The 25,825-nt window shown below is 34.6% G+C and overlaps 4 protein-coding genes across 4 annotated transcripts; 1 reads left to right on the top strand and 3 right to left on the bottom strand.

Moving 5' to 3' along the window:
- Positions 1–7,489: 7,489 nt before the first annotated feature.
- LOC105211922 (attacin-A) lies at positions 7,490–8,327 on the bottom strand. Its single transcript, XM_011183619.3, has 2 exons — positions 8,049–8,327; positions 7,490–7,979 (listed from the first exon to the last, which is right to left on the bottom strand). The coding sequence occupies exons 1-2, from the start codon at positions 8,273–8,275 to the stop codon at positions 7,580–7,582; spliced, it is 627 nt and encodes a 208-aa protein (XP_011181921.1). The 5' UTR covers positions 8,276–8,327; the 3' UTR covers positions 7,490–7,579.
- A 2,539-nt stretch (positions 8,328–10,866) lies between these two features.
- LOC105211919 (uncharacterized) lies at positions 10,867–16,521 on the top strand. Its single transcript, XM_011183616.3, has 15 exons — positions 10,867–11,027; positions 11,199–11,402; positions 11,468–11,544; positions 11,732–11,844; positions 11,913–12,062; positions 12,129–12,217; positions 12,281–12,438; positions 12,507–12,690; positions 14,712–14,921; positions 15,287–15,363; positions 15,423–15,535; positions 15,592–15,744; positions 15,814–15,899; positions 16,028–16,185; positions 16,257–16,521. Exons 1-15 carry the CDS (start codon positions 10,976–10,978, stop codon positions 16,413–16,415), a joined length of 1,983 nt encoding a protein of 660 aa, XP_011181918.3. The 5' UTR covers positions 10,867–10,975; the 3' UTR covers positions 16,416–16,521.
- A 35-nt stretch (positions 16,522–16,556) lies between these two features.
- On the bottom strand, positions 16,557–20,772 carry LOC105211921 (serine protease Hayan). Its single transcript, XM_011183618.3, has 6 exons — positions 20,064–20,772; positions 19,871–19,986; positions 18,224–18,333; positions 17,129–17,290; positions 16,809–17,061; positions 16,557–16,745 (listed from the first exon to the last, which is right to left on the bottom strand). Exons 1-6 carry the CDS (start codon positions 20,635–20,637, stop codon positions 16,557–16,559), a joined length of 1,404 nt encoding a protein of 467 aa, XP_011181920.2. The 5' UTR covers positions 20,638–20,772.
- Positions 20,773–22,335: 1,563 nt separating this feature from the next.
- Positions 22,336–23,800, bottom strand: LOC105211918 (uncharacterized). Its single transcript, XM_011183614.2, has 3 exons — positions 23,650–23,800; positions 22,786–22,912; positions 22,336–22,510 (listed from the first exon to the last, which is right to left on the bottom strand). Exons 1-3 carry the CDS (start codon positions 23,662–23,664, stop codon positions 22,419–22,421), a joined length of 234 nt encoding a protein of 77 aa, XP_011181916.1. The 5' UTR covers positions 23,665–23,800; the 3' UTR covers positions 22,336–22,418.
- Positions 23,801–25,825: the final 2,025 nt, after the last annotated feature.

Below are 25,825 nucleotides of genomic sequence, written 5' to 3'. Positions count from 1 at the left end.
TTAGAATTTTTGAAATGTTTGTTTAAATTCGTGCGAAGCCAGAACGATCTGCTAGTTGTAGGAATGAACTATGGATCGTATACAATATGTACCAAAATATATTGAAGTGAACTTTGTACCAGTCAAATCCAAAATGGTTTGATGTCACCTTCTGTGGACTAACCGTGATTATGTTCAGCAATTTTAATTTTTTCATAGACAATAATTTTATGACACGATCTTATTCGTCCTCTAAACAAACCACTCAATGTATGATAGTGCTGATATCAACATAGCTTAGCAGACCAAATTAAAAAATGTTTAAACTGAGTTTGTCTGCGTAAGAATAGCTCATAGAAGTAAGTAAGAGTAAGAGTATCTTGAAAGAATTTTTGAGGATGAATAACTACTACATGTTCTTCTTCTTCTCAATTGAGGCAATCTTCTATTGGTTAAGTTTTTAGTATAGCTTGAGGCTGTGGAATCTATGCCCTTCATTCTGGGTCTTACCACGGAGAATTGAAAATATTTACTACTAAATATTATCATCGAATTTTAAAATATATAATTCCGACGAATCCGAGGTCATAAATATTTTGCGGAATTAACTTTAGAGATCAAACACAGAATATTTTCTGTAGGTTTTGACTTTGCGGTTCTTATAGCAAATGCCTTTCTCTATGGCTCTAAAATATCAGTCCAAAATTCTTAGGAAAATGCTTTCAACATGTCAGTTAAAAAAACAGTTTTCCATAATTTCATAATAATAAAATATCAGACCCTTCTCAAAAGCATCAATCAATTTAAAAAGAAACTTAAAAATAAATTCATACACAATTTTATAACTCAAAATAATAAAACTAGAAATCTACCGCAACTGATTTGAGTTATTATTACTTGTTAAGTGGCAACGAAATTCGGTGTATAACCTCAATTGTTGGGTTTCTTACAAAACTGCAAGTTTTCGAGTGTGCTGCCACGAACTTCGTATAAATTTCGTAATGATTATGTATATGTAATGAGAGAGGGATATATTCCAGCTGTTACATATGTAATACAAATGCAATAAAGTTTTGAGTGCGCGAACATTTCGAAATGAACATATGCACACACACGCACTTAAGATACCATCTTGTGGCACATAACTAAAGGTATGCCACCATTTGACACGCACAAGGCCAAGTAACGGTGTCGGTGCAGAGATATTGCCAAATGCAGTGGCTCAGAGATGAATGTCGACCATTTGTTGTTGTTGCACGTGAATGTAAGAGTTGCTGATGCTGCTGGTAATGATGATGATCACGTTAAATAAAGCTTGAAAATGCAATGCTTTCCACCACCAGTTCAACACACTCCGACACATTTGATCACTTAGCTGCTGGTGAGGTGTGTGCTCGCGCTTGCACTTCCCCTAGACTTCACGCAGCTGGCAGCCGGAACTGCATGCCAGCTTTTCTATGTAACAACATGTGTGTTTGTGTGTGTGCAACTGCATAAGAGCAGCAAAGATTCTTTGCCATTGTGTGTGGCATTGGCATTTGTAGCGTTGCCTGCCCAACACCACCAGCCGACACACACACAGTTACACATTTATTGAGATGATTAAGTGACCAGTTCGCTTCGCACTTAACATGGCCAATTCAGTTGAAGATGGACTAAGGTACAACTGTTGTTGCTCCTGCTGCTGCGGCTGGCAATTGTAGTTGGTGATTTCTGTTTCTCCATTAGCCGGACGCCCTACTGTGTGCGTTCTTTGCCAGCGCTCATTCAGAACAATGGTTGGCTATTTGCGGTGTCTTGTTGCTGGTGGATGACCAGCTGTGCAGCGAAGTGCTTGCACTGCTACTGAGCTGCAGCATTCCTTGATGGTCACATCATTAAAAATGCTTGTTGGATGGCCAATTCATACAATAGGCGAAATGTTCATATACTTCTGCTGAAATAGGCATGCGGTCTCTGTGAGGTGGTGCATTTGTAAAAGTTGTGAGTGAGGGCGAGCTTTCAATTTTAATTTCTGCATTTAGAAATTACATACTACTAAAAGTGAGATATTTTTTTTTAACTTTCCCTCTCTCTCTCTCTGTCCTAGCAATCTCATTAATAATAGCCATTGTTTTCCAAATCTTTTGATCCGAAAATTACTTTAGCTTCTTGTATTAATGGTGCATTATGGCTTTTAGTAATTGGTGGATTCATATATTTGGTTATCTCCCTTCCGCTCTTTTGCTCTTTATTCAATGCTTTATAAAAAGTGTTACAGTGATCGGATTTGGATCAAATATACGCCGTTTCGTTCGATAATCTGTTTCCATCCAGACGACTATTTAATTAAACTCCCTTCGTAGAAGAAGCCCCCTCCTTATTTGCGAAGAACTCGAACAGCCACTTTTCACAAGCCTCTTTTGGGTTCAACTTTACACCACCAAGGGCGGTCGCCATGGACAGGAACAGGTGGTAATCACTTCCCGGCTATATGGTGGAAGTGATAAAACCTCCCATTCGAGCTCCCGTAGCTTCTGACGAGTCATCAACGAAGTGTGTGGTCTGGCGTTGTCCTGGTGGAACACTACACTCTTACTGTTGACCAATTCTGGAAGCTTCTGGTCGATCGCCTGCTTCAAGCGGTCCAGTTGTTCGCAGTAGATGGTAGAATTAAGCGTCTGGCCATATGGGAACAGCTCTTAGTGGATGATTCCCTTCCAATCCCACCAAACACACAGCAAAACCTTCCTGGCCGTCAATCCCGACTTGGCCACTGTTTGGGACGATTCACCGGCCTTCGACCATGAACGTTTTCGCTTGATATTGTCGTATGTGATCAATTTTTCGTCGCCAGTTACCATCCGCTCCAAAAATGGGTCGAGTTCGTACCGTTTCAGCAGCATATCGCGGGCGTTGATTCGGTCCAGAAGGTTTTTTTGCGTCAAATTATGCGCCACCCAAACATCAAACTTTTTTGTGTATCCAGCCTTCTGCAGATGGTTTAAAATGGTTTGGTGACCAACTGCCATCTCCTGGGCGATGTCACCAGATGCCACATGCCGGTCTAACTCGATGTTTTCCATGATTTGATCGGTTTTCGTCGTCACAGGACTTCCGCCGGCTGGCTTATCCATTTGGTAATATTTAGGTTGTAAAAATCGAAAATCGCGTTATAGGTTCGAGGGTCGTTTTCAGTTGGCCATCAACAGCTGTGAGTTGCAGGACTATTTCAATGTTAGTAATACAAGAATTTCCGCAATTCAGAATAATTATTTTCTCAAGTCGTCTTAATAATCATCAAGAAGGTGGCCGCAAAAATATAAGAAATGTTTCATATCAATTTCTTAAGCATCCTTAGTCTTCGAATTCTCTCTAATGGCTAAGTATTGTCTGAAATATATAGCTCATTCAAATAAACTAACTAACTAATAATGTGAATGGAATCGCAAATATTTTGTTAGGGTATTTACTGTACTGTGCTCTCTAGTATAAAACAATTCAATCATTTGGTCTCATTATGGCTTTCTCAGCACCAATTATGTATGATCCGAGAATGGTTGAATAAAAGGAATAAGAATTTAATCTTTTAGTTCTGAAAATTTACGATTATTTGCTATATTAGAGAAGGAAAGTTTAATCGTTAATTCAGAAAACCACAGAAATTTGCAGTCGACCATTTCTGGTCATACTTGAATATTTATATAATAAACTTGGAAATGTATACTTCATCATTTTCATTATTTCCTGAACTCATACAACTCAGCGAGTCGACCTCTACTTGAGAAGCCAGAATAGTCATTAGTTACGCTTGTACATATGTTTTACACATTTCTGTATTGCTTAATGCTTTCATGTCACCACTGCAACCTGTGGCACAATACTCATGGCCTTAAGTGCAACAACAACTTAACGAGAACAATGCGACATAACTGCATATGGCAATGGAGTACTACTGCTACTAACAGCGCAAAAGAGCCACTCAACAATTAAAATAGCGACGTTAACAACATACTAACCAATCAAGCCAACGGCCAACCAACCAACCAACCAACCAACCAACTAACTAACCAAACAGGCTGTTAAAGAGCGCCGTTGAGCAAACAAACAATTGACACGGCGTACTGCCGAAGGAATGAACAAATGAAAAACTGTACACTGCCGAGTACACCACTCAGTGGCTCGTAAGTTATTTCCGTTTTGTGTAAACACCACTTATGTTATGTTATTGTCGAGCATTTCCGGCGTTTGCCTGCTGGCATCGCTAAAAACCAGATGAAGTGCACATGTCTGTCCAAATTGTACATACAAGTTTATACATTTACCACAAATGTGTGTGTGTAGGTTGCTTCGGTGACATGTGTAATCTCATGTGAAAAAGAGAAATGCATACTCTCAGTGCCGTTGTTGCTTTCTTTGTTTTTATGTGGATGAGTTGGAATGGCTGTATTAATTGTTATGTGTAATATACATAGGTAATTTAACAGTCTTCAGCTTAATATTAGCAGCGTTCATTTGATGAGAGCATTCCATCTGTTAAATTGCACTCAATGTTATTCATTGTTTTTATAGTCTGATTTACGAGAGCATACGAATGGTGTTGGGTGTATACACTTGCTGAGCACTCATTTAATGTTAATAATAAATGTTGTGAAATTGAGTTTAATGTTATTCACCAATTTTGGAGATGCAATCTCTCTATTAACATATGAGTTTTAATGCTAACGGAGAAAATTTCTAATTTTTTTGAATGAAGTAGAATTTTTTTATTATTTTATTACAGAAAATACTGCGAAACTGTAATCTATATATTTGGCTTTTCAGAAAATATTTTTCTATAAGACAGACTTATGGGGATTCCAAAATTTCATTAACATAGAGAACGATTTAGAATCGATTTTTTTTATAATCTATGTAAAAATAATAATATTCTATTCGATTTTCTATTATCTATAATCCATAACTCAAATTTGATTATACTTAACATTCAAATAAAGGTGTTTCGTTTATATTAACATCAATAAGCTAACATAATTTTCTATATATTGATATTCTACTATTTTTTACTTAAAATACATTTCAAAACTAACATCATCCATAGACATAAACTCTAGTAGCAGCTGAGAATCTTTATGCATAGAGATAACGCTCTGTTAATTAACATACTACTGCTATGCTGTGACCTTAAAAATTCATTGTACATATAGTGTTGCTTTAGCAGTATTTTCTGTAAACATTTAACATTTGTGCTTTCACTATTTCAAAGTTATCTAACAGCATGCTCTCAATTTGAGGTGAGGATAAATGCAGTTTTTTACATATGTAGCCGCAAATATGTCTATTTTAACAACAGACATATATATTCTTATGCATTTTTTTATTTGTTTAAGGCAGTAGTCTGCTTTACAGGCTTCAAAAAATCGGTTTTTTTGTTTTGTTTCAAATCTCTTCCAAAACTATCCAAGAATGTGTCTTTAAAATTCCAGAGGCCAATTCGACATATTTTCGAAGCTAGAGCAGTTTTAGTGGCCGAGCGTCGAGCAGGTGCGACTGCTCAGGCAGACCTTTAAAGCGCGTTTTCTCGAGTTTTCATTTTCACAAGTGTTAGAAAACGGTGCCGACGATAACAAAAATAATATATGTCCGATCGAAAAAAACCAAAGTGTCTAGCTTCAGTATTAAATTATCTTCTATTTGCACTAAAAAAGTTAAAAAAGTATTATTTAAACTACTTGTTTTGCAACTTAAAGTCAATTTTTTTTCTTAAAAAAGTGAATTTTTTTTTCAAACTTTTGGAATTTGGAATTTTATAACTTCTTCGGTATTTTTTTAGTTCATAAAGAAAAGAAACTCATAAAAATTAAAAAAAAAATTTGGTTCGACTGTTTCAGATGCATCGCACGACCTCCATCACCGGCAACGATTTACAAGTGCAGACTCCAGAAAAATACTTACAACTTTGAAAAACTTTCAATATTTTTTAATAATAAATATTGTTTTTAAAGCCTTAAATATAGTACACTATCGTCTTAAAATTCCGTTTACCGCAATCATTTCCTTCCCTTTCAAAAAAAATTGCTAAAAAAACGATTTTTTCGGTTTCTAAAGCAGACTACTGCCTTAAGAAAATTAGAAGGTTATTTGGACATTTTTATCAACGAAATTAACAAAATGGTTCTGAAAAAATGTTGTTGTTTTTTTTAGGTAAAAACAAATGGTAGTTTTTTTAAATGCCAAATTGAAATTTTTTCAAAAAGGTCGTATGTCATTGTATAGTAAATATCTAGGTGAGTTATGATGTCAGCAGTTCTGAGAAATGTCGTTTCGAGAAAAACGCGATGAAAGCTTCGACTATGGCGCCTTATGCCTACGAGTGTTCGCTCTTTAGAACAATGCCATTCAAAAACTATTCAAGATACGACCTTACCGCTTTCTTAGGATATTTTTGAAAGTGTTAAGCAAAATCGAATAAGCAAAAAACAAAAAAATCGATATTTTGAAAATGTCACACTTATATGTATGTTTATTATGCTCGATTTCTTATTCGATTTTGTATTGTTAGACGTATAAAGCGCTCTAATATTGCTAGAATTTTCGTTACATTAATATAACATACGGTCTAGAGGAATAAAGCCCAGCTTTTTGTTTTTGAATATACAATTTTATAGTAAAATTTATTAGTTATTGAATTTACGTTAAGTATTACTCACTTCAGAATTTTTATCGTATTTACTGTGCTATAATATTTATAGCAACATAGTTTAATTACGTTCATATCAAATACGATACAAAATTACGAAATATGTTGTTTTTACATTGAGCTTTTCATATTTAGCTTTTAGCTTAGATTTGGTATAAAAAGTTAACTAATACACCTAAATGTTTACCGTTCAATTTATTTTATTGATATAACTATAATTGTATACACCTTAAAGGGATACAGTTCAGTATATTCACATAAGAATATAAGCTTATTATTCTAATGAAACAATGAAGTAAAAGTTAGCAAAATTTTCTTTGAGCTCATTTATCTGAGGTGTTAAAGCTTCAGAGGCGTACGCTGCTAAATGTTTGGTGAAAAACAACCCCTCATAATAAAAGCTTACCCGCCAGTGAGCAAGAAATAATTTTGTACGATATTAGATTGAAGTGCTGTTGCTTCGTCAAATTCTCTGACAATTTCTGAGATAAAAAGGGAATTTTTCTCTTTCACAACCTTTAACTGATGAAAAGGAGAGAACACTTTGCAACAAGTGGTTCTTGGTAATGGTAAGCTCAGCATACATATATTTGGTCTTTCACTATAAATTAAAGAATTATATACAATTCGAATAAAAAATTGTGATTCGCATTAAGCCTATTTAAAATGGCAAAATACGGTATCTCAGCAATCTTGGAATTGAGACATTAAATGCCAATATATGAGTTATAAAAATCAAGTTTGCAAAAAGTTGTCCATCACAGAACTTCAAGTAATTTCATATTATACTATATATCAATCACTCTAATGAAATAGACTAACAAGAAATACTTTAATTTATTCTAAATGTTTAGGCTTTATTTATTCTCATATTATTTTTTATACTAATATAAATACTACAAATAAGTGAATTTAAACACTTCAGAATCTATGCGTGAGGCCCAAACCAATATTCTTATTCCATTTGTTTTCAAAAGGACCGCCAAAGTTTCGCGAGACGCCGCCGGTGAGATCGAGCGTGCTACTTCTATCCCGTGAGCGCCATAAATTCGCCTTGCCCGCCAAGTCAACGGTATTCATGTTGAGCTGTGGTATGCGTGAAGCACCCAACGAAGCCGAGTGACCATTGGCATGATCGTAAGTCACAGCGCCGCCAAATTTATTGAATTTAAAACCATTATCCATATTTGTGCGACTGTGGAAGGCATTCGCGCCCAAATTGTGATTATTGCGTTCCAGTATGGTGGCGTGTGCGTTCTGCGAGAAGGTTGAGCCGAAACCGGGTGTCTTCGAGTATTCCAAACCAGCGCCGTGACCATTTCTAGTACGAAAGAGATATTTTTATTAATAGAGTTAGGAAATTATTATGTATTCTTCTGTGTGAACTCACCTATTTGCTGCCAAAAAGCCGCCCGTTGTCACTGGTCCGCCAAGCGTATTACCGTTTGCAAACACGCCGCCGCCCGCATTGGTGCGTTGATTACCAAAAGATCTTGCTAAGTTGAGATTGAAGTCATTGCCACCTCTGGGATTCGAGCCTAAAGTGCCGGAAAACTGTGCAGCAGCGCTGCAAACGAGTAATCCAAGCAAGAAGAAGCTGAAGTTATGATGCTGCATTTTGTCTTGTGTGGTTTGTTTGAAGTGTACTTTGTGATTGTCGAATTGTGTTGATTGTAGCAAGCTTTATATACCAGAACTCAAACTCAAGTGATAAGAGCTAAGCCCCAATTGTTCTTGGTCTTTATGAGCATATAAATATACAGTGATTTTTTCGCAGCAAACATCTAGTCATAAGAGTGGGGATTCACGCGAATTCTTATCACACGCTTTTAGCAGATTTGTACTTTTATTATAGTATATATATAAGTCATATGTATGTACATATATATTTTAAGAATAGCTTTCATCCATATTATTTTGGTTTTTGATAACAATTTGATTATTTCTCTTATCAGTTGATTCAAAATTAGTTTGGGATTACCCATTCAACAAACATATAAACAATATTCCATAGAATATATGTAATTGTTTCAAAAAAAAAAAAAAAAACAGATACGAAGGCATACGTTTCTAAAAGACCTAACTTAATTTATTTAACATGTAGCTTATTCTTTCTCTTCCTGGATACATTTAAAATACTAAATACAATTATACATACATACAGTACCAGGTTTTATACAGGGTGTTTCGTAATGGTTTCACTTTGGTCATACACTTTAATCCGCTCCAATTCTGGAAGAAAGTTAGCATCAGATCTCTGCGGAACAAAATCAGTTCGATTGAATTCAAACATGTTTAGAAATATTCCAAGCTTAACTTTGAAATTGCTATCAAATGTGGCTCAGAAAATTCACTACAAGTTCGTGCGACTGCTATAATCACGACAATCTCCAACGTCATAAAGTGTGCTTGCAAGACATCGTCGTCCAGCTCAATTTCTCAATATTTTATGTACCAACTTAATACAGATCTTGCGCAAACTCCTCCTTCTTCAGAGATTGGATACGGATTATAGAATCATGTTATCATTGCTTCGAATCGCTTTGGAGATGACTCATCAGGATCATGCTAAACGATTTGTTGTTCCAAGAACTTGAAGGTATGAAATTGGATGATATTTGGAACGTTGGATTTTACAGAGAGTCTTTGCCATTTATTTTCAAATTTTCGACATTTTACCATAAAAAACTTAAATCGGAGAGTAATTATCATAATTATAATAATTTTATCGTTACACTATATTAAGAGAGTTATATTTTTGGCTTAACGACTATGAGTATTTCCATATTTGGACCGCGAACAATTCTGAAGAAATTTCCCGCTCTCTTATGGGATAGAAATTTTACTAAAACCATACAACCATTCATACATTTCTTTTCAACAGAGGTTCATCGTAAATATATATAACTTATTGGTCAATTACTTAAATCTACAAGTAATATTCAATGTTGCTGAACTTCAGAAACATGTTGCTACATTGTTTCGGAAACATACGGAGGTAAAGCTTTACTGAAAAGCTGGCATTTATTTATACATAATCGGAAACGTCAGGGCAAATACTTGAATATTGAAAGCTACTAGCTAGCTTTGCTCAAGTTTCAAGCCAAGTTCAAGTTTCAGTGAAGCTTTTCGTAAAAATGAAGAAAAGAAGATGCGTTCTAAACAGTACATTGTATTTTTCGCGAACATCAGCCGATTTTTTTTTTTTGCCGACGGGGAATAACAAAAAACGTGCAGCTGGAATGTTGACCGGAGAAATAACGGGTGATTTTTTTGAGGTTAGGATTTTCATGCATTAGTATTTGACAGATCACGTGGGATTTCAGACATGGTGTCAAAGAGAAAGATGCTCAGTATGCTTTGACATTTCATCATGAATAGACTTACTAACGAGCAACGCTTGCAAATCATTGAATTTTATTACCAAAATCAGTGTTCGGTTCGAAATGTTTTTTATCGACAAATTTTGTTCAGCGATGAGGCTCATTTCTGGTTGAATGGCTACGTAAATAAGCAAAATTGCCGCATTTGGGGTGAAGAGCAACCAGAAGCCGTTCAAGAACTGCCCATGCATCCCGAAAAATGCACTGTTTGGTGTGGTTTGTACGCTGGTGGAATCATTGGACCGTATTTTTTCAAAGATGCTGTTGGACGCAACGTTACGGTGAATGACGATCGCTATCGTTCGATGCTAACAAACTTTTTGTTGCCAAAAATGGAAGAACTGAACTTGGTTGACATGTGGTTTCAACAAGATGGCGCTACATGCCACACAGCTCGCGATTCTATGGCCATTTTGAGGGAAAACTTCGGAGAACAATTCATCTCAAGAAATGGATCCGTAAGTTGGCCACCAAGATCATGCGATTTAACGCCTTTAGACTATTTTTTGTGGGGCTACGTCAAGTCTAAAGTCTACAGAAATATGCCAGCAACTATTCCAGCTTTGGAAGACAACATTTCCGAAGAAATTCGGGCTATTCCGGCCGAAATGCTCGAAAAAGTTGCCCAAAATTGGACTTTCCGAATGGACCACCTAAGACGCAGCCGCGGTCAACATTTAAATGAAATTATCTTCAAAAAGTAAATGTCATGAACCAATCTAACGTTTCAAATAAAGAACCGATGAGCAAATTTTATGCGTTTTTTTTTTTAAAAAGTTATCAAGCTCTTAAAAAATCACCCTTTAAGAGCTGTTATTAAGGCATTGCTTTCACAGTTGCGTTTAGAACGTGTTGATGAAAAGGGCTGCGTTTGTTGACACCGTTGGATACGTAACTTCTTAATAAACAGAAACAGATTTAAGGCGCATTTGAAATGTTTAAAATTGTGGTGTTTATTTTAATGTGTGCTGCAGCAGTGGCAAAAAGTGAGTTTAGAAAGAAGTTAGAGTTTAGCATATATTTTAGAAAATGTTTACTTATTTACAGTGAATATAATGCTGAATGAGATACAGTTTTGTGTATCGTAAAATCTCTGAGCCTTATAGTTGTAAAAAAGACAGTTATTAATTAAATTAAATTTTACACATTTTTTATAGTTCCAATTCCGGGAATGATAACATTTCCCAGAGATCACAGCTTCGACAGCAATTGCACTTTACCGAATGGCCAAAAGGGCGTCTGCCGAAAATTGATGGACTGCGGTACTGCTGTGGCGGAGAAAAATGAGAGACCCAAAACGTGTTATTTTGAAGGCACAGAGCAGTTCGTGTGTTGTCGAGAACCACGACCATCGGAATTAGGTTAGCATTGTTATATGACCCCACTCTGTTATGGAATTTTTTAAAGAGTTTCTTTACGAATTTAGCTTGCTCCGAATACTATTTTCCACGTGATGAAGTAATCAATGGTTTGGCAACGGCACCTAATGAATTTCCTTATATGGTAAGCACGAAAACAAATTTGTAGAACATGAAGACCAGATTTTAGGTATTTTTTAAAGACTTGTCTGTACACCAACTGGTCAAAATATTGAAAAAAGTGTAATAGACAAAAGAAGTTTAAGGAATTAGTGAAAGCTTGACAATTGTTCTAGGATATATAAGATTCGGTTCACACTTTATAATTTCAGGTCGCTCTTGGCTGGAATACCACAAAACCAAATGAGTATGAATACAAATGTGGTGGCGCTTTGATCAGCTATGATTGGGTTCTAACCGCTGCGCATTGTGCCAGCGTCGGTGGGTGAGTTGTAACCTTCATATATATTATATAAACAATATTTATGATACTCAATACTTATATTATCACAGCGAAGAACCGGCTGTAGTTCTTGCAGGTGGTGTCAAATTGACTTCTACCAGATTCCCGCCGACGCCCATCGCAAATATTATTATACATCCCAAATATGAGCCGCATATATCGTACAATGACATAGCACTCATCAAACTGACACAAGTGCCGTGAGTACACTTAATGGTATATTTTTTTTAAATAAATATTAAATTATATAAATAATTGCTGCTTAGACATGAGACCGAACCCGCTTGCATTGGCGATCATTTACCGTTAATAAGTCAAAATGCGACCGCTGTTGGTTATGGTCATACCGTTTTTGGTAAGCGATATTTATCTTTAAGAATCGGTTGCATTTATTTAACCAACTTCATGATTTCTTCAGGTGGTAGACCATCCGATCAGCTTCTCAAGGCTTATTTGCAAACCATTGAAACACTGCTCTGCAAATCCTATTTCACCGATGAGGATGCGCTGCCAAATGGTCTGTTGGATACACACTTGTGTGCAAAAGATTTGCAATTCAATAGAGACACCTGTCAAGTAAGCGACGCATTTTGTTCATTTTATAGAATTTATAATGAAGACCTTTCTCATTATACGTACTAAAGGGCGATTCGGGCGGTCCACTGGTTGTAAACAGAATTAACTTCAATAGACCAGCATCATTTGTGATTGGCGTGACTTCGTTTGGGCTGGGTTGCGCCACAGAAGCGCCGGGTATTTATACAAATGTTGCAAAATATTTGGATTGGATTGAGCCCATCTTGTGGCCACATTTTATTCGAAAGAATTAGGCATTAAAATTAACATAGAAGTGGAGTTCGATAGTTTATTAGAAATATAATTAGAAATTTTACTTTGTTGCTGTGAACCTTTATTAATGAAATAAACCGACTTAATTTTTATGTGATAATTGTGATAAATATGAATATATTTAAAAAAAAATTATAACAATAATATTTTATTATTATTATTTTCTATTATTCTTCAATTTTATTAAATGCCTTTCCCCCTTAATTCTTGTTTATTTACCAACACTATTATAGTAATCAATTACTCATTTACAACTCATTGGTGTTATCAAGCAGGTCAATCTATAACAAGTGACCGCACTTAAGTTATTTTATTGTGTTTTTTGTTTTTCACATTTTGTAAATCCCCGCAGCTAACAACAGTAATTTATACGTCACAACAACATAGTTCATTTTAATGGACTCAGCTTGCTTTGTATATCAGATAAGTATTTTTATTATGAAATGAGAAGATGCTTTAATGTATTTATCATAATTTATTTTGTAGGAAATACTCCGTAAAAAATTGCAAACTTCATATAATTGATGATCTCATTGACCATTCCATCTGAGGTGCATAATTCCATTAATTTTATTCCCACTATTTTACTCAAATTATTGTGAATACCCGGTTAGCTACTTGGTACATATTACCTTTTACTTCAGTCAAAATTAGGGACATCTTTCGGATGATATACTGGAAATGTTTCTGTTATAACTTTTAAAATATTTGTAGATCAATTTTCGAAGCGAGGTATTCTTCTACCAGAACTGGAGTCCCGATAATATTAAGATACTCCACTTATAGTTCAAAGAACTAATCCTAGTCTGACATAATAAAATATGTTTATTCTATGAGAAATAGTGAAAGTTCAATCGGTCTATCGATCTATTTGTAAAATATAACCTCTCTACATTAAGTATTTCCAAATTACATTGACATATTTTTTTTTGTAGAAATTTCAGTAAGGCGCCCATTCTTTGTAACCGATTCTTTTCGACTAGGAAAATACTGTGAATTCGTTGATTTCGAGAACTGTCGCCTTTCTCATTGGATAATGTTGTTCCCTACCTCCCGTCATTCATGCATGGCATATGTTTGGTTATCGTTAGCAAAAGTACTCCGAAAGACATTTCAATTCATCTCTAATGGTGTAACTATTTCACTGTTGACTAATAGCTCTCGACACTACTGAATTCGCCATAGGGTTATGAAACACACAACTACATTGATATAATAATTTACTAATATTGGCGCAGTTATAAGACCGCTGTGGATTTGTGGATTCATCAACACTATGTGTGTGAGCTTTTCGGATTGCCACATTTTTGACATCCACATTTAGACTTTAGGTTTATGACTTGGCTTTGAAGGCTTACTAAAAGCTTTAAGCGCAGGACAACAACTTTCCTTTTCAAATTATATGGCAACAAGGATATTTGCAATGGTATTGGAAAAGATTTCTCCTTTGATACAATAAGTGGTGAAACCTGAGTATATATGAACATATTTTTACCGTTACTAGTGTGAAGCATTGCCTCATACACATATTTAAACACTATTTTTAAACACTGTACAAATTTCCAAATATATATACTTATATACATATACATTTGTACATATGTACTCGATACTATACTGATAACGCAGATGAGCTAATAACAAAGCCCGAACATATCTATAAATATAATGTATGTACGTAAGAATATGTTAATTTATTTGTAACAATTAAATTTTGTTTATAATTAAGTCGGGATTTTATTATTCTTATCTCATATTCGAAATGGTAGCGCAATGCTTTAGCTTCATAAGCTTGCTCAGTCTCAATGAAATTGTGTCATCCAATAGTTGCACCGTATTCAAATAATTTTAAATTTTTCTGAATTAATTACTCATAATTCATGAAGAAATCTTAAAATGCGTTTAAAAATGCTTTTACTGTTAGCATTTTGTGCTACAACATTAGGTTACTTACTTAAAAATTCTTAATATAGAGGCTTAAAAACAAACATCCATTTCAGCACAAATGCCGGATCGCATCATATTTCCCGATATCGATGATTTCGAAAGCGAATGTACGCTGTCGGATGGCGAGCAAGGCATGTGCCGAAATATCAGATACTGTCCAAGTGCGTTGGATTCCAGAGAACGTGTGAAAACCTGTTATTTCGAACGCTTCGAACAATTCGTCTGTTGTCGTGAGGTTCCCAAGGAATATGCAACGACTAGAGGTATTTAGGTTGGTCATTAGATATTTTTGAAAATTTTAAGTTCTAGTAGTTTGGATAGATATTGAAATATTTTCTAGGTGTACCAATTTTTCCAAACTTTAAGTTTTAGTTCTCATAAATTTAATGGCGGAAAGGCTTAGGATTGTAGAATTATTCAGTTTACTGCGTTTTGCTTTCAAAACAGTCGACATTTGCTATGTTGAGATAGATTATTAATTTTCGAAAGGGATTTTCAACAGTACCTTAAAGAAATAAATATTGTTGAAGAAAGGTAATTTCTCCAGTTCTTTTGATCTCGAGTTGATGGTTTTAGATTTTATGTGCGATATATAAATCTATAATAACCAAAATATTACTTCTCTTAGCTTGTTCGACTTATTATCCAATGGTCAATCAAATGGTTGGCGGGCTCAGTACTCAACCTAATGAATTTCCATATATGGTAAGTAAAAACATAGATAATATTTATTAAAAACTACTAATGCATTTATTCACCTATAGGTCGCTTTGGGTTTCGAGACAATGTTGGCTGATCTCTATGAGTTCAAATGTGGAGGTGTTCTGATTGCACCCAATTTTGTATTAACGGCAGCACATTGTGCACGGATTGGAGGGTATGTAATGATAATTATAAATCACTTCAATAAAATAATTTCTTTCTTCATTTCAGCGCCACGCCTTCGGTAGTGTTACCAGGTGGCGGTAGTCTCTCTGACTACACGGTGAAAAGGTATCAAATTGCCGATGTTTTAATACATCCGGATTATGATACGAAGAAGGCCTACAATGACATTGCGCTGCTCAAATTAAAAGAGCCGATACGGTGGGTTGCGTGTGTGTGTATTGATATAAATTTAATAATGAAAAAAATATTTTTAAATTATTTTCAAAGAAATTTTACACCAGCTTGTCTGGGCGAAAACACGCTGTTGGACAACGAAAATATTACTGCAATTGGTTATGGTCACACGCTTTTTGGTAAGTCGGTTAGGTTCATTACCTTCAAGTATTCTATCTTTTGCTTGGCTTCTTTATAGCTACAAGAATCTCTCTACTTACTTCTAATATGCATAATAAGTTCTTCTTCTTCTTTTTCTGTCTTCCAGGTGGTAGATCTTCCGATGATCTTTTAAAGGCCTATTTACTGGTCGTAAGCAGTAAGACGTGTCAAAACTTTTACAATGATTCCGTGGAGTTACCTACAGGTTTAATGGATACACAATTTTGTGCGCAGGATCAGCAATTTGGACGTGACACCTGCCAGGTGAGTTGGTTCCGAAACGCTATTTATGTAATTTTAGAATATTAATTGATTTTATAATTGTACTGTTATAGGGTGACTCTGGTGGACCGCTGATATTGAAGAGCATACATATACCCTATGTGGTGGGTATAACATCATTTGGCTTGGGTTGTGCTACGGAAGCGCCCGGCGTTTATACAAGGGTGTCCAAGTATCTACACTGGATCGAGCCGATTGTGTGGCCGAAATAAACCCCCAACATTTTTTATTTTGAAATTTTTTGTATTTTTCAAAATTTTGTATTTTGTATTAAATATTTGCAGTTTTTATAATTTATTTATAATTAAATCTATAAAATTATGTTTCTATAACTATAAATTCCGTTTAATAACCTAGTGCTCATAACTGCTCCAAACCGTGCTCTCAATCCAGTCCAGAAATGAATATATGCGCGTGTAGACACCCGGATTTTGACTGCGGCAAAGCAAACCGAACGAAGTGATGCCGATCAAATGATAGTGTATACGCTTTCTGCGTCGCCTTCCTCTAATATTGTATTGCAGCGGACCGCCGGAATCGCCCTACAGCAGATATAGAATTGAAATATATATTTGTTGATTATCTAAAAACATATTGGACCTCACCTGACAAGTATCGCGTTGCATCACAAAATCTTGCGCACAAACTTGGCTCTCGATTATGCCACGCGGCACTTCGTCCAGCTGTGGCAGGCGCTGATTGCAGTCATCGTTCTCCACAATCGTCAGATTGAAGTCCGTGAGTCGATTGGTGGGCGCACGCGCAAATGAGGTCGCTCCGTAGCCCATTGCGAAAGCAGTGGATAATGGTAGATAAGGGCGTGTCCACAATCGAATAGGGCGTACAAACTCGGTGAATCTATTTATAGAGGGGAACTATTTTTTCAAATCATTTCTATATGAATATATATATATGGATTGCTTACTCAACACTTGCGTTCAGCAACAAAAGCGCAATGTCATTGTAATAGGTCACGCCGTCATATTGTGGATGTGCATATATAGTTTTTATGCCGAATAATTGTGGTCCAAAACGTTTCGCTTCCATAAGATTGGTGTCCCCGATGCGTGCTATCGTCGGTATTTCGCTGGGAGGAAAAAAATATTTTAATTAATTTTGGTTTTTTTAAGATAAGAAATATATCAGTTAAATGTAAACAATAATTTTGGTAATATTATTTAGGACTCGGATACTTCTTAAGCACTTTTATAATACTATCCGACAACTAGAGAAACACAACAAATTTGAAGAAAACTACGAACTTTGAATTACATATAAAGATTTTGCATTGATCTTAGAAAGAGATTAAATTAATTTTATTTGGCTACTAAGATGAAATCAAGTTTCTTCGGAATGACAACGCTCATATTGAACAACAAATACAGTAAATTTTTTAATGTAAATATATAGATAAAATTTAGCCCACGAACTTGAGCTCCACTTCTCTTTACAAAGGTACCCAAATAATAGAGTTTCGTTAACATCAGATGCTACCAAGGTTTTCCTCGAGCAGTAACAAGAAAGTACTTTTATCAAGAACTCGAATATTGGAATTATTAAAGTGTTTAAGAAATTTCGGTGTAGCGATATTAGCCTTGATCTGCTTATATTTTATTTTTGTGTAATATGGTACTCGTATCCTTGAAAACTGTCGGAACTGTTAAGCTTGCAAAGAATAACAATGTCAGAGTCCGAGGTGGCACATAGAAGTTTCATTCACTAAGTAAATGAAATTTCCTTTTACAATAGGGGTTCCGCCTGTAATTGGTAGATTTGTGATGCTCCAGTACTCTCCTTCGATATATATGTTACCTCTGGTTCTGGAGTTAAGAAATTCCAGAAGAGTCCTAAGTGAACTGGGAAACACAGCTCTCAAGTAGCAAATGAAATGCATTTCACAAACAGAAAAGCAACTAATGGACTCTTGAGAGAATCACACTTTAGAACTGTAAGAATTTGCTTATAACTTCATTATTACAATAGTAGAATATTTAGAAACAAATACATATACTTAACTCACCTCGTTATATTCGTACAATGCGCCGCTGTTATTACGAAATTGTCACTTATCAAACTTCCGCCGCATTTATAGTCGAATGTGTTGTCCTCTCTTTGAAAGCCCAGTGCAGTCTGTATATAAGAGAGTAAGAGAATTGAAATTACTATGAAATTCGGTAATGATTTATTAGTTTTAATGCAATAAGTTTGTTCTATATTTATTCGTAATTATTATTACATAAATTTATAAATAGAAGTGCTTCCTTTTTTCCAATTATTGTGACATGTTTCCAAGAATGTGAATCGATAGTGTGCTACTTGGAATGCCATATAAATATTTAAATGTATTTCACGGAAACGGTTAGAATTTGATAGCAGTCGTGATTTGTAATTTGTGTTTTTATTTTACTTTATATTTTTAAATAAATATTTTCTATTTCTCATTTGATATGCCGTGGAAACATGCATTGTTATTCCAAAATAAATATGAAACCACTTAGAGTTTGGCTTAGTATTAATATATATATTGCATAATTAATTTAATACAGCAAAACTTCTATATATACTGGCTGAAGGTGGTTGGACAAGTTAAAGAAAAAGTGGTTTTATCTAAAATTTTTTGGAGAGAAAGGCAAATGCTTTATAAATGAGTAAGCGACACTCATTTAACTGTTACGTCAATAGATTTCTGTTTGAAATTAAAATGAGAATATTGAAATAAATTTTTTCGTTTTGCTATCTATACTACTATAACAAAGAGGAAAGATTTGTATGTATGTTTGTAATGAATAAACTCAAAAACTACTTTGCCGATTTCAAAAATTATTTCACCATTGGAAAGCCACATTCACCCCGGGTAACATAGGCTAAATTTATTGCTGGAATCTCAACTTTCTGGAAATATTTTCCAAGTGAGGGTATCAAAAACACTCCGTGATGGAGAATCTTAATCTGAAACTGAAAATCGTCTTGCAAGTCATACTCTTCGCATCGCAATCGCGTGACAGAGAGTCGAGTAACCAGCGCTCGCAGCTGCTTACTGAACAAAATTTCAAAACTTCCAAGTACGCGCTTGAGAGTCGAATACGGAGCGTATGCAGCGGCTTGAAGAACAAAATATTAGAAATCAAAGACTAAAGGTAGTAATCAAGTTTTAGCTCATTGCAAATAAAATATAATTTCATGTTCGAATTTTCCTCATTTTACTTTTTTAAAATGAACCAAATGAAAATGTGTAAAAACTTATAACTTTTGAAATGATTGTTCAAGCCCGTGCGAAGTTTTTTATATAACATTTTCTTATTAGAGCTCTTCAAAAAAAGGGCTCGATTGTTAATCTGGATCTATTCGGAGTCTCATTGACTCATTGAGTCAGAGAAAAGTTCGATATATTAACTAATGAATGGATAATAGATAATTTTAGTTTCTCTCCATGACATCCCAATTGATTATCACTAGTCTACGTGGGATTTTGTCTTTATAATACTTTCGGGTTTGTAAAATACTAAAAGATAAAGTTATGCTATGCGGAAATGACAAACCATTACACTGCGGCCAACACAAACCACAACTTCACATAAAATTTCAATTTTTTTTTTAGTAAAACTTTAGTTCACTATTCTGATATTCTTGACTCATATATTATATGTAACTAGAGCGCATAGCTTACCATGTGCGGGTATTCACCGGGTGTTGCCAATACGCGACCATCGAACTCTGCATCGTTTGCATCCGCCGAGGTCTCTGCATCATTTCGAAATATTTGTTCAATATATTCATTATACTCTGTCAAAAAGAAACAATAAAACCTCACATATGAATAATATGGTCGATTGTTTACCGTTACGTGCACATGTACTTACTTACTTCACAGAGGCGTCGGTTATGCCCTTCTCGCTTTTGTTGATTCGAACTGTTGCTATTTGGAAGCCGCTCACCATTACTCGCTTCCGGTTCGCTTACATTTTTGTTGTAAATATTCCGTTCGATATTTTGATTATATAGGTTATCAGGTTCAAGTTCATTTCCGTATTTACGACGTGGTTCTTGTGGCTGCTGACCTTCTCTTCTTCTTTGTTCAAAACCAAAGTCTTGTTCGGTTCTTCGTTGATATTCTTGATTGTTATATTCGAACTCTGATCTACGACTTTCACTGGCTTGCTCTTCCGAATTGTTGGGGAATATTATTTTACCGTTATCCACTTTGCGATTCGGTGTTGCGCCATGTTTTTGTTGAGCGCCAGGTTTTGACGAATTATTTGGACGTCGCACTATAATATCAACTTCAAAATTCCCTTCTTTAATGCGTGTCACCGACTCTTCGAAGAGATCGTTTGGTGTCTTTTGCGTTTCAGCGGGTGGGTAACGTTTTTGCGCATTCACTTGACTTAACACCGTTGTGGTTACAAGCAAAGCAATTACGGTTTGGAAATACATTTCCTGCTTGCGTCATGGACAAATAGTGAAACGAAACTCTATAGCGTGACTGAAGCTGCGACTCCTAAGACACTTTTAAACGATCTGCAATCCGCGCGCTTCTGTAGTGAGTGAAACACTGAAGTGTATATGGTAAACAAATCTCTCAGCGGCGTTTGCTTTCTTATCGCATGCCTGTTCCGAGTAGATACGGTTACGCAGTCCAACATGCATACATACATACATATGTGTTTGTTTAGGATGAAAGGCAACTTTAGAGAGTAAAAGATCATAAATTAAACACTGTGGTTTTTGATTATTTTTTTATTTTTGATATTTTTTGTTTTATATTGGTTTTAATTGGTTTTTAGTGCCGGTTGGTCTTCTTACACAAAATCAGTAGCACATCAATATTCATATTATATTTATATACAGGGTGATACGCAGAATGTGATCGATGATATTGATGTTTGTATCCCAAAGCAGTAGGTCGAAATCGGAAAAATTGAACATCTAACACTTCTCCAAGAAATAACTTTCTATTTAACAATATATCTTGAATGTCCACGGTTATGTCTGCTGAACAGTACAAAGTGCTGCTGATACCTATAAGTTCCAAAAAATTTATAGATTTCGACAATGTTCAGTATCGTAAACTGCTATTCTCTCCTCTTTTGAAAGCAATTTCATTGATGCTGAAGATATTCTGGAATACTACAGTTGTTAATAATGTATAAAAAATATATATTCTTATACACTTAATTTAAGGCTGTAGTCTGCTTTACAAGCTTCATAAAATCGATTATTTTGTTTTGTTTTAAATCTCTTCCAAAACCATCCAAGAATATGTCTTTAAAATTCTAGAGACAAATTCGACATATTTTCGAAGCTATAGCAGTTTTAGTGGCCGAGCGTCGAGCAGGTGCGAATGCTCAGGCAGACCTTTAAAGCGCGTTTTCTCGAGTTTTCATTTTCACAAGTGTTAGAAAACGGTGCCAATGATAGCAAAAATAATATATGTCCGATCGAAAAAAACCAAAGTGATCTAGCTTCAGTATTAAATTTTCTTCTATTTCACTAAAAAAGTTGGACAGAAGTATTTTTTAAACTACTTGTTTTGCAAGTTAGAGTCAATTTTTTTTCTCAAAAAAAGTTATTTTTTTTTAAACTTCGAAAAAATTTGAAATTTTATAACTTCTTCGGTATTTTTTTTAGTTCATAAAGAAAAGAAATTTATAAAAAAAAAAATTTGGTTAGACTGTTTCAGATGCATCGCACGACCTCCATCACCGGCACCAATTTACAAGTGCAGACTCCAGGCGCTCCAGAAAAATACTTACAAAAAATTTCAATATTTTTTAAAATAAATATTGTTTTTTAAGTCTTAAAAATATAGTACACTACCGTCTTAAAATTCCGTTTACCGCAATCATTTCCTTCCCTTTCAAAAAAAAAATTGCTAAAAAACATTTTCTTCGACTTCTAAAGCAGACTACTGCCTTAAGAATATCCTAATCCCTCAATTAAATTAAATATTAACTTTTAACTTGAAGGATTCGGTTCTCCCTCTCTTATTTCTTTCCTTATAATAGTGCAAAATTTTACAATTTTAAACAATACCTATACTCGTATAACACCCGCTTGAGTACACCTAATACGTTGATATATATCACAGTGGAAAATTTTTCCCGCAGATTCTCTTCGAATGCACTCAATGAATTTTTATTTATAAACGTAACAGTTTTTATTGATTTTCAAATGCAACAACAGTAAAAATAAACACACAGGCATCATTTCACATTTTAGATATTAATTCTCAAAGTGGCTGGATCGACAACGCTTGCGCTTTGAATTTGATGAAATTGTGATGTCCCGCCAAGGTGATCATATTGAGCTGCAAAGAAGAGGTAATAATTCTTAATTTTTTTTTTTTTAATTTATTTTTTTTTTTTTGTAATTTTAGTGAGCGATATAACACGAAATTATTAAAAAATATGTGCCTATATATATGTATACCGATATATACATGATTGAAGTACTTAACCGGTTGATTTCAGCTTGTTCATTTTATTAACGACAACTGCTTAATTAATACAGTTAAATTATGTATATAAGCCACCGAAAATATTTAATATTCGTTTATGACGATTCGTAACACATTTTGCTTACCGATAATTTGTCTTTGTAGTTCCTCGAGCTCCTGATCATTGCTGTATTTCAGAAATTGTACGCCAGGCTCATTGGCTGGTGCAGCGGTTGACAGCAGCACGAAGCAAGCCAAGATTGCGAAGATGAGCTATAAAAATATTTTAAAGATTAATATTTAAGAGATACGAATATAAAAATTTCACGATCTCATGCAGCTCGTTTTAAACCCAAGCCGGAACCATTTGGTATATTCTCAAATTAATTTAAATTCTTTACAATAGGAATCGTGGAGAGAGTTTTTATGGAGTCAGTAGCCGAACAAACAGCCGAGAAACCGAAATTGAAGATCAGATCGATCTCAATTATCGAAGACCACTCCGAACTAATATTTTGTCTAAGCCCGAATTTGGAAAGCAGTCAAAACATTTATAAAGTTATAGAATGGGAAGAAAATTATTATTTGGTCGAAGCTAACTTACAAAAATATAGATATCTACTGCATTTTTAAGCACGTAGCTGATAGATCGAAGTCAAAGGACCCGGTTTTCACATTTTAATACAATCACACAATCTAAAGACCGTTCCAAAAAATAAAATTATAAAAATATAAGTAAGTTCCTTCAAGAAAATAAAAGGGATCACGCTCAAGATATGGTTTTTAACATAACCTTGAAAGATAGTCCAGTGATACTTCAACACCCTTGAAAAGTCTACACACAATATCTTACGTAACTGTAAACCAGTTCGTGTATATCTTCACCACATTTTGTTTTGCATCAATGCAATTCGGCACACTGACACACTTTTCGCACAGCGTTTGTTTTCCTTTCTAACTGTTTTTTCCGAATTCAGAAACTTTCTTCATACCCGAAATGTACAACTTACCACAATGGTTTTCATTTTGCTATTATATAATTGTTATCACGCTTATCACCAAACACCAATTCACCGCCAACTAAGACGCCTCCAGACATCAAAGCTTCATTTTATACCCACAACCAAATTAGCAACAAATTTATACATTATTAACCAAAGTTGTTCGTACAGCTGCTCATAAAGAAACATTAAAATTTAAATTTGATGTTGTTGAACATGTTTCATTGCTTAGCACATGATTAGTGTTTCATTAAAGTTGCGAAAATTAAAACGAAAATAGTTTTTTAGAGTCTGGTTTATGTATAGTGTTTTTTCGTGTTCTTCGTTTTGGTTTTCTAATGAAAATTGCTACCAGTTTTGGTTGAAATTAAAACGCTTTTGGCACTAATTAATGCTCGGGCTTATCGGCAGTTTGCCAGTTGCCGGCTCTTCATTAGCTATGGATCCGAAGAAAACGATCGTTTTGCTTTTGTTTTGACTTTGTATTTAATTATGCTTTTTCATTGTTTTTTTTCTGTGTTTCTGTACCTCTGCTTTGGTGCTAGTCAATATTCACGCTAAAACTTGTAAGTAATCTATATTTAGTATTTTAGTAGACCAATACAAGCATTAGCTGTATAAAGTGTTATTCCAAGAGAGATTGCTTAATAGCTATTAATTTATTTAGGTTAGATTAGGTTAGGTCAACTGATCAGATTTGATGCGAAGCGATTTATGAAGTTCGAGTGCGATATAACAATTACTGTGTAATTTATAGCAATTTCTTAAGAACCGAGATAATTGAAAATTTTGGAAAAATATTTAAACATTATACATATTTGTTTGCTCAAGAATAATGGTGAAATGATAGCAAGACCCTAACAAAAAAATATTAAGTTATTAATAAAAAAATTAGAGTGGAGGTACGAAAAGGTAAACTTCAATCTAAAGTAACGATGTCTCAAATGTTTCTTAAAATATGCTAGGCAAAGGTAGAGGAGATTGGAACCTGTTCTGTGTTGCCGAGAACTATCTTCATTTTATCCAAGGTACTTCGGATTTCCGATTTTTCCTTACTCATAAGTATCACAGAGTTTATTAATTTATTCATAATTAATGCTATCCTATCGATTACTTGCCTTCGTCTTCAATCTAGTGTTAGCATTTTCTCAAAAAATTTTTTTTTGTCAAAGTTCAGAGATTGAAAGAATGGAAGCCTTATTAATATCCATTATTTCCATTTGGAACTAAATTTGTATATTTAAATATTCAATATCTACCAAGGGGGAATTTTCTCATTCACTATTTTTTGCTTGCATTTTTGTTTACATTCCCCTTCTCTTTCAAGGTTGAGTTGAAAAAAATGCAAGGCAACAATACTTTTAGCTCCACTCTAACGATAATGACTCATGAAACAATTCAATGAATTTAATTACAGTACTCAAGCATGCGCTTCAATTTAAAGTGGCCAAAACAAAAATGTGAAAAATCCCTTCGAGCCTAAGTAATTTACAAAAGTACTTTATTACAAACAACTCAATATTCCATGAGATACTTTTTGTCGAAGCCATCATAGCACTTAGAAATTAATGGCTCTAAAATAACAAAAATGACATGGGAGTATTCAAATTAAATGGTATGTCTATGCCTTCTACGGACGCTAGATGGTATAAATTTTTACATAATATTGAACTCTTCATATCAAATATATTTTGATAATTCTTTAAGATAGAGTTAACCAATAGTTTCATGAATTTTAATATTCAAAATGTGATCCTCTACTCCAAAAATATACACAAATCTAGAAAGGGCACCTTCTTGGACCATCCTCTCTTTTAGCACTCGAAGCTATACTCGAATGAATTGAGTTAAACAGCCAATAGTAACTATATACTGTTGCTACTTGACTTGAATATTATTAGGCTAGATGCATAGTGATCGAAGAAGTCGTATGCTATTACTTTAAGCTAGAAGGAAATGTGAAAAAGGTCTGAAAACGTGAATGATTTTTCTTACACTTGTAGTTAAAACACTGCTGTAATCGAATATTGAGTGTTTTTTGCTTTACTCTACATAGCCTTAGGCAACCGATTGAGTGATGGCGCATTTGAGTCTCGCACGATGAAAGAAAACATTAAGCTTTTGACTGATTGCTGTTAATGATGTGTTTACGCGTGCGCTCCACAAACTGCCCACTACAACACTA

The sequence above is a fragment of the Zeugodacus cucurbitae genome, chromosome 2, assembly GCF_028554725.1.
Source record: "Zeugodacus cucurbitae isolate PBARC_wt_2022May chromosome 2, idZeuCucr1.2, whole genome shotgun sequence".
Classification (NCBI taxonomy): domain Eukaryota; kingdom Metazoa; phylum Arthropoda; class Insecta; order Diptera; family Tephritidae; genus Zeugodacus; species Zeugodacus cucurbitae.
The sequence above is the reverse complement of the archived record's forward strand: the minus strand, read 5'-3'. Positions and strand labels throughout refer to the sequence as shown.